Here is a 9,278-nt window from a genome sequence, read left to right as displayed (position 1 = left end):
TTTTTTTTGAGACAGAGTCTCGCTCTGTCACCCAGGCTGGAGAGCAGTGGCATGATCTTAGCTCACTGCAACCTCCACCTCCCAGGTTCAATCAATTCTCCTTCCTCAGCCTCCCAAGTAGCTGGGATTACAGGTGCCCACCACCACATCCAGCTAATTTTTTGTATTTTTAGTAGAGATGGAGTTTCTCCATCTTGGCCAGGCTGGTCCCCTGACCTCAGGTGATCCACCTGCCTCGGCCTCCCAAAGTGCTGGGATTACAGGCGTGAGCCACTGCACCCGGCCTTGTTTTGTTTTTTCTAACTTGGCAGTAGCTTGGAAAGTTGCTGGCCACCAGTTGGACTTGCCACGAAAGCCATTAATCTTGGCCTTTCAGAGAAAATCTTCAGGAGAATTTATTTGCAAGGTGAATTATGAGGATTTAGGATTTGCCCTCAAATTTCTCTTCCAGGCTGCTCTTCAAATAAATATTTCCCAATCCAAAAGAGACCATAGTTATTTTGGATGTTTGTCTTTTAATATCTGAATGCATTGCTTTTTCTTAGTTTTACAAGAAGCTGTCTTCACAGTAATCCACTCTATGGCTGAAAAGTCTTGTTACTCCTACAAATCTGAATCCAGCAGTGACTTATGATGCACTCGATAATAAATGAGGATAATTTCAGAACACTTGGCCTTGTTTTAAAGGGCAAGATTTTGGAAGCAGGTTCGCAGGACTCCATCCAGATCTGTCTTCCTGGCACATAACTTGGGGGACCATGCCCAGGCTCCAGGTGAGAGCAGAGGGCGGGAGAGGGGACACTCACTTCCCAAATGTCTGGCGCTGGGGTAGGGAGCTCGTTAGGACTCCAGGCGCCAGAACCCCACAGCACAGTGGCCTTTGGATGCCCCTCTGTGTCCTGGAAAGGAGAGGCAGCTCCTCTCCAACTCAGGATGGGGCTGGGAGAGGTTTTGGGAGCAGGCAGGCCTTGGAGGCCACCGCAGGTCCCCAAATGTCCCCGGGCTTCTGCACTTACTCGCTGGGCCTGCTGGCTCTTCTGGGTCTCAAGGATCTGTCTACAATTCTGAACTTGTAACTAAGAACATGTAACTCTACTAGGCTCACAGCTCACTCTACACCAGTGTTCGTGATGTGGGATTTCTGAGTTGATTGCACATGAGACCCGGCCAGGTCTTGACTCACTGCTGGAATTTTCCACGTCTTTCTGGAGATAAAGCCTATCTCTGGCTTGGTGAATGCTGTCTGATTCTTCATCTTTTTCCATTTGGCATTTTGCTTTTGAAACTCAGAGTGTTGTAAAAGTATTTGTACCTGCATTTATGTTAGAGATTCTAAAAAATACAACTCTGAGCTGGGTGCTGTGGCTCATGTCTGTAATCCCAGCACTTTGGGAGGCCAAGGTGGGAGGATCACTTGAGCCCAGGAGTTCAAGACCAGCCTGAGCAACAAAGCAAGACCTCATCTTCATAAAAGGTAAAAAAAATTAGCCAGGCATAGTGGCATGTGCCTGTAGTCACAGCTACTTGGGAGGCTGAGGTCAGAGGCTCACTTGAGCCTAGGAGTTTGAGACCTGCCTGGACAACATAGTGAGACCCTGTCACTACAAAATAAAAAAATTAGCTGAGTGCAGTGGTGCGTGCCTGTGGTCTTAGGTACTCAGGAGGCTGAGGTAGGAGGATCACTTGAGCCCAGGAGTTTGAGGTTGCAGTGACCTGATTGTACCAGTACACTCCAGCCTGGGCTATGCAGTGAGACCTCGTCTCAGTAATCAATCAATCAATCAATCAGTCAATCAATAAAATGAAACTCTGATTTTTGTATAGAAAAAAAGATGTTTTGGGAGGACAACCTTAAGGCAAAGAAAACAAAGTTTTCTAGTCCGTTCTCCTTATAACCTGCTGCTCTCATGTGCTAGGAATCATAATGGGATAATTAATTGAGTGGCCACAGCGGCAGGGACTGTCCTAAAGGCTGCATGTATGTTTCATCATTGAGTTCTCACAGCAATCTCAGCAGGCAGGATCTGTTTTTAGCCCTTCTCCCCATTGTATAGGTGAGGAAACTGAGGGACCGAGATGCATTACTTGGCCAAAGGTAGACAGCAAATCAATGGCGCCCAGATGCAAATACAAACATTTTGACTCCAAAACACTTGCCCATAAACTGCACGCCCCACTGCATGGAGACAGATAACAAGGAACATCACAAGTCAGTCATCCAGAAGCAGTTTCATGGATGATAGAAACTTAATTTAAATGCGTGAATTCCTTCTCACAGGATGAAGAGCTATCAGATGCCTTCTTGGTTACAAGCCTGTTTATAGAGGGCATTGATAGTTGCTATATTTTACATAGTTGTTTTGGAGGTTCCAGATGGCAGATTACATACAAAGAAAAACCCTTTTTTGATGACGTGGATTATCATTACATAGATTTGCAGTGAGTCAAGCCATATTCCCTGGCTGTATTATCTTATTCGGTGAAAGTCTGGTATAACACAGGAAGTGTAGGAAGTATACCCTATTAGGCAGATGTTGCAAAGGAATTTCACCGTGTTTGGCGCTTCAATTTCATACAGAATCTCAGGTCTGACATGGAAGAAGTTTTGATGACTTATTGCTAACTTTGTATTACCCCCAACATGCTTTAGAGAAATATCTCTCTACAGAGGTGAGGAAAGCAAGGAGCTGAATTTAGTGAATTCGATCAACGTGTCCAGCTAATTCGGGCACCAAATCCTATTTTTCTGTAACAGCAGAAAACTGCAACATGACCGCCACTGAGCTCAACTGTTCCCGAACGGACTTAGCTGAAATCCTTGCCATGTCTCGGTTCTCATTTCGCTATGCTAATTAGGGAGCCCGGAGGGTGAGTCTACACACATAAAATGGATGGTTCTTAACACATCAGTGCTTTGTTTTTAGCCAGATTGCTGCACAACTGATTCTGCCTCTGCAGCAACTGCCATCCATCACCAGGACTGCTCTGCTTGGGGACAGCCAGGCCACAGCCCCGCTCATGGCCACATGGGTCTTGGACGGGGTCTAGGGCCATAACGCAGTGATGAAGCAGGCGGTTGGTAGAGGCTTTTACTACAAGCCACATCCCTCATTTGATGAAATAGATATCTTTCTGCCAACTTGGCTCTGTCACTGAAACCTGGTGTTTTTCAGCCTGGTAATTCTTCAAATGTGATGTTTTAAAGACTGTCAAGTACATTAATTCCCCCTTTTTGTTAGTGTTGTTAGTTCCATACAGAGTTTGCTGAACATCTGTATTAATCAGACAAACTAAAGCACTGAGTGGATCTAAACAGTTCGTTTTAATGACTTTTCTCCACCATGAGAAAGCATACTATATGCAAACAACCACCTGATTTTAGCAAGAGGGCTAAAAATTATATTGCACAGATGGGCTTCCATTATTTAAACTTAAATTTAGGCTGGGCATGGTGGCTCACACCTGTAATCCTAGCACTTTGGGAGGCCAAGGTAATCCTAGCACTTTGAGAGGCTGAGGCGGGCGAATCCTTGAGATTAGGAGTTCGAGATCAGCCTGGCCAACATGGTGAAATGCTGTCTTTACTAAAAATACAAAAATTAGCCGGAAATCACCTGAACCCGGGAGGCAGAGGTTGCAGTGAGCTGAGATAGCGCCACTCCACTCCAGCCTGGGCGACAGAGCGAGACTCTGTCTCAACAGAAACAAACAACAAAACACAAAACCCTTAAATTCAAATTCAAATTCAAATTTTGCCATTACTTGTATTTTGAAATATTGGTGGAATGACCTAACCTGCTCTATTTCAACCTTAAACAGCTGAGTTAAAAGCCTAATTCCTACCAAACGCCTTTAAAATGAGAAATGAACTGTGATGATACTTTCTCCCCAGATTAAATAAGATGCAAGAGTTGAGGCTTTGCCTGAGAGGACATCCCTTCAGAAGTCAATTTGGTTTTGACTTCGTTAAAGCAGTAAAATGTGGGTGGTGAATCTGAGTGAAAGCTGCCATGTTCTAAAAAGGCATGAAGACTTAGCTGGACCGGTGGTTGCCTGGCAGAAGCGATTTAGGATTGGAAAGTAGCTGTGATTTGGATTTTAATGAATTGCATGCTATTGATGAATTCTTCAGCAGTTAGCCTGGATCCTTTCCATTCAACTTAGACCTTTCTGCCTAGTTACTCCAACTTAAACCTCAGTTCCCGGAGGTATCGAATCAAATTTGTCTTATACCTGTTGTCTTTGATGGCGATGAGCCCGAGAGACGTTCAATTTTCAGTGAATTTTAGCCCCTCTGTGGATACTATTAAGTCACTCCTGCCCCAAGCAGAAGATTGGTCTTTGCTCTAAGGCAGCTAAAGAGCGACTATTTTTCCAAATTGCACAAAAGGGAGGATTTATCAAGCACCTTTTCTCTCGGAGAGGACAAACCCAGAACAGGAGAACTTTATTACTTTCTCTCTCGGCTATAAATTATGCTATTCAGATGTATTTGAAAGCTTCTCTTTAGGCTCTTATTTGAGCCATAAAACTTGATACCTGAGGCCAAATGCCTTTATCCCCAAGAAGGGTGAAGAAGATGAAAAGGCAGCAACTCTAGGCTGATGCTACACTAATGATGGGGCAGAAATGCGGGCAGTGGAGGAAGTTACGTTGCATGATTCATGCCTCCACGATCTTATATTCTACTCTGAAATTAATGTTACTGTTTGCATAGGATCACTGGCCTTTCAAAACCTGAATTAGCCATTCGGAAAACACTAGGTTTAATCAACACCCCCAATTTGATTGTTGTTATATTTATTTAATTTGTTTATTTTTGAGACAGAGTCTTGCTCTGTCACCCAGGCTGGAGTGTAGTAGTGCAATCTTGGCTCACTGCAACCTCTGCCTCCCGGGTTCAAGCGATCCTCCTGCTTCAGCCTCCCCAGTAGAGACAGGGGTTTTGCCATGTTGGTCAGGCTGGTCTCAAACTCCTGACCTCAAGTGATCTGCCAGCCTTAGCCTCTCAAAGTGCTAGGATTACAGGCATGAGCCACTGTGCCTGGCCTGTTGTCATTATTTTTAATACCAGGATTTTAAATCTTATGAATTTCAATAAGCCAGCCACTCACCTGGAGAGGGTTTGCTGGAGCCTGCTTTCTCTGCTTTCCTTGCAGTCATGGTGCTTTTATGTTTCTGCTTGACTGATGTTTGGTCAATTGCTGGAAGTTTGGAGTCACACTTAAATGCAGATATCTTGGTAGATGACCTTGGTTCAGTTAGAGGATCCTCCTCACCAGAACTCTACCAAAAATGAAAGATGTCTAAGTATCAGTGGTCAACTTTGTTAGGCACAGAAAACAGAAATGAGGCAAATGCAGTGACCCCCTCCAGCAATAATCTTAGAGTCTTCTGCCAGGGTCAACGTGCCCTTTCACCAGAGAGATTCAGATGGACTGGGCGTAGCAACTTAGAAGTAACAGCAGAGTTAATGAGTCTGTTTTACAGAATGTTAGGAAAGAATGCATTTTTCTATGAGTGTGTTTTGTAGAACATTATGAAAAGAATGCATTTCTGACCCTTAAGTAATCTGATGACCGATAAATAGCTCATGTTAAAAGCTCCATATGAAAGCAGGAGAAAAAAAATCAGTGCTTTTAAACTTTGCATTGTTTGTTAGTTGAACTACTTTCGAGATAGGTTAGAAAAAAAAATGTTCCTCATGTTAATCATATACTTGACAATGACAAGGAAATGTAGATAGTGTGGCAGACACCGATTAAATCAGACCTCAGTTTCAATACTCTGCATTGTTGGATGCAACTGGAGACAGCCTAATCTTTTTAAAAATCCCCTCCATGTCCGTCTTCTATAAGAAGTCAGTCTAAATCTATGCATGGACAAATCATGATTCTTGCTGTGTCAGAATATCTCAACACAGCCTTGCAGATGCAATAAAAATTATCCAGGCATGGAACAGCTTTATACTTGGCTACACTTACACCTATCAAAGAAAGGATGAAAACAATATAAATATCAGAAACCTGGTCTTCTAGGTGATTTAAGTACAGACTTATGGCTTTAGGTCCTGGTGTTGCTATGACTTACTATGCTATCTGTTCTGCAGCAAACAAACCACTAGGTTCCCCCCTCCATGACCCTGGGGGGCCGCCGGTGAGGGGGAAAACTAAGTTCTACAGTGCTGGAGAGCTTGTAGTCCAGTGTTGGAAAGTCTTCTGAAAATGTGGTCTTTTGCAGACATAGAATGCTAAATAAATGTCTTCAGTACCCTCCCCCCCACCAACTGTTGCAATTTGTATTGATCTTGCTCATCGTTCTCCCTGACAGTTGTGGCATTTTCATTTCACAGGCTCCTGACTCAGGAAAATACTCTGAATAGCTCTGAATTATTGGGTGTGATGTAAGACAAACTAAATTCTAAGAAAGTCCTCTACGTGCCAGCCTTCTGTAAAGAAATCCATATAAATCTACAGGTGGACAGATCATTATCCTCCAAGATGATGAATCATGTTTTTAAATTTAGAGTTTGGATACAGCCTTCAAACTAATAATTCTAGTTTCTCGCACAGTTTCAGAAAACAGACCACCCTCAGATAAAGGGGTGGGAAGAACACAAGACACAACCAGGCAATTGTTCTCCCCTTTCTCTTTTGATTTTGCTATTTAATCGAAATCCTTGCAAATTATTCCAAAATGTCAAAGATGAAACTTTAGGTCATTTCTTTTCTTCTTCTTCTTCTTCTTCTTTTTTTTTTTTTTTTTTTTTTGAGACAAAGTTTCGCTCAGCGCCCAGGCTGGAGTGCAGTGGTGCCATCTCGGCTCACTGCAACCTCCGCCTCCCAGGTTCAAGTGATTCTCTTGCCTCAGCCTCTCGAGTAGCTGGGATTACAGGCAACCACCACCACGCCTGGCTAATTTTTGTATTTTTAGTAGAGACGGAGTTTCACCATGTTGGCCAGGCTGGACTTGAACTCCTGACCTTAGGTGACCCACCTGTCTCGGCCTCCCAAAATGCTGGAAATACAAGTGTGAGCCACTGTGCTTGGCTGAAACATTAGGTCATTTCTGAACATGAGATGGGTTCTCTATTCTCAGAAAAGAAAACGTGGGCCAATTTTAAGTATGAGAACTATGATTGTCGTTGTAATTGGGTCCTGGAAGTCACACTCCTGGAACTGGGTCCCAAGAAGAGCATCAATTAATATGGGACAGAATTTCTTCCACAAACTGCCCAACACAATCAGCTCAATGTCGTGGGTTAAGTCAACTCCTGCAGGGCCCTGCACGTCAGCCCTTTCTTTCCAGCCAGCAGAAAGGGAGGAAAAAATGCCTCAGGCGAGGATGCCCAACACCTGTGTCAGCAGCATCAGCAGCAGGTGTCCGCCCATCTTAGCGATCCATCTCCATTACCCCCAGCCAGGGCCGGAATTCTTGGCTTGCCCCAGGCTGAGGTGGATAGGGAGGAGCTGGCCAACAGACCTCTTGATTGGTTGAGGTGTTAAGCCATGTTTATCCTTCCTCCACCCACTCATTAAACCTCAAGCCTTTGGTGCACTGAAGAGGAAGAGCTTGGCCAGTTAAACCGTCCTGTTACCTGCGGCACAGTGAGCCTGCAATGTGAGTACAGCCTTCTCTGGTTCAGTTAATGTTATTTTTAGGTGGTAACCCTTAAGAGTCTAGAAATGGCAGCTAGAAGTCGGTGTTTTATCGGTTGTAAACTGAAGGCACAATGGCAAGAAGTATAATACGAACGTGCTAATGGATTTTTTCCTGCTCGCCTCGTTGAGAAATCTTAAATAAATCACATCCACCTTTTTGTCTTCATTCTGTCCTCTTATGTTCTCAGCCATTTCCATCTATCCTCTTTTCTTTTTTTTTTTTTTTTTTGGAGACAAAGTCTTGCTCTGTTGCCCAGGCTGGAGTGCAGTAGCGCGATCTCGGCTCACTGCAACCTCCGCCTTCCAGGTTCAAGCAATTTTCCTGCCTCAGCCTCCCGAGTAGCTGGGATTACAAGAACACACTGCCATTCCCGGCTAATTTTTTGTAATTTAGTAGAGATGGGGTTTCACTGTGTTGCTCTGGCTGGTCTCGTACTCCTGAGCTCAGGCAATCTGCCCGCCATAGCCTCCCCAAGTGCTAGGATTACAGGCATGAGCCAGAGCACCTGACCTATCCTTCTTCATGAAAATCCGTCGTATCACGCAGGGAGGATCGTCCTTGGGCGGGAGAAGTTGTAGTAAATCATCCTGGGACTAAAGGACGGTATTTAAGACCATGGAGCCCAGCTCCACGGGAGTGAATCCCAGCTCTTGCACCTATTAATTGTGTGACATTGGGTTAGTTCATTTCTCTGGATCTCAGATTTCTCATCTGTGAACAACAGTATCCACTTTTTGGTGGTTTTGTGAGGATTACACAACATATATATGTATGTATAGCACTTAGAACAGCACCCTATACATGTAACCCAGTAAGTGCCATGTAAGTATTGGCTTTTATAATTAGCCATTAATTAATGTTCAGCCATTAAAAAAAATTAACTCGCTAACTACTAAACATTTACTACCTGTGGTTGAAACCAAAGCCAAGTCCCCAAAGAAAAATCCTATTGGATTTTACCTATTCCAAAAGTGTATATACATGGCGATGTGGGTTAGTTCCACACCGGCCTCTTGGTTTCTTCTCCGGGGAATATAATCTATGATAGTCTTATAAATGGCCATTAAAATTTACCTAGTTTTAAGAAAATATGGTGCAACAGTTTTTCAGACAGTAAAGCTCTAATGGCAAATATTTAACAACATTAGAGATAATCAAATAGTAATTAAAATTTTAACTTTAAAGTTGATTTTAAAATTGCATCTTTTCCTCTTATATTTTTGAAAAATAATTACAATTTTCATTTCTTCCTCATGTGTTTCCAAGTTGAAACGTCACTTGGGGGTGGAGGCAACAGCACACTGCTCTTCCTTTGGGGGAAAAAAACCAGCTCTATCTTTAAAAATCAAAGCCCACGGCTGGGCATGGTGGTTCACGAGCCTGCAATCCCAGCATTTTGGCAGGCTGAGGCAGGCAGATCACGAAGTCAGGAGTTTGAGACCAGCCTAACCAACATGGTGAAACCCCCTACTAAAAATACAAAAATTAGCCAGGCATGGTGGCGGGCACCTGTAATCCCAGCTACTCAGGAGGCTGAGGCAGGAGAATCGCTAAAACCCAGGAGACAAAGGTTGCAGTGAGCCAAGATTTTCGCCACCACACTCCAGCCTGGGTGA

At 43.8% G+C, this 9,278-nt stretch overlaps 1 protein-coding gene across 1 annotated transcript in view; it reads right to left on the bottom strand.

Annotated features, from left to right (window-relative positions):
* MARCHF10 (membrane associated ring-CH-type finger 10) overlaps positions 1 to 9,278 on the bottom strand; it is a 101,717-nt gene that overhangs the window by 53,137 nt on the left and 39,302 nt on the right. Inside the window, exon 3 of the mRNA XM_037746023.1 lies at positions 5,115 to 5,286. Within this exon, the coding sequence (XP_037601951.1) occupies positions 5,115 to 5,286 (172 nt within the window). The remainder of the gene's footprint in view (positions 1 to 5,114; positions 5,287 to 9,278) is intronic.

This window comes from Cebus imitator, unplaced genomic scaffold (assembly GCF_001604975.1).
Source record: "Cebus imitator isolate Cc_AM_T3 unplaced genomic scaffold, Cebus_imitator-1.0 Scaffold217, whole genome shotgun sequence".
In the NCBI taxonomy this organism is placed as follows: Eukaryota; Metazoa; Chordata; class Mammalia; order Primates; family Cebidae; genus Cebus; species Cebus imitator.
The sequence above is the reverse complement of the archived record's forward strand: the minus strand, read 5'-3'. Positions and strand labels throughout refer to the sequence as shown.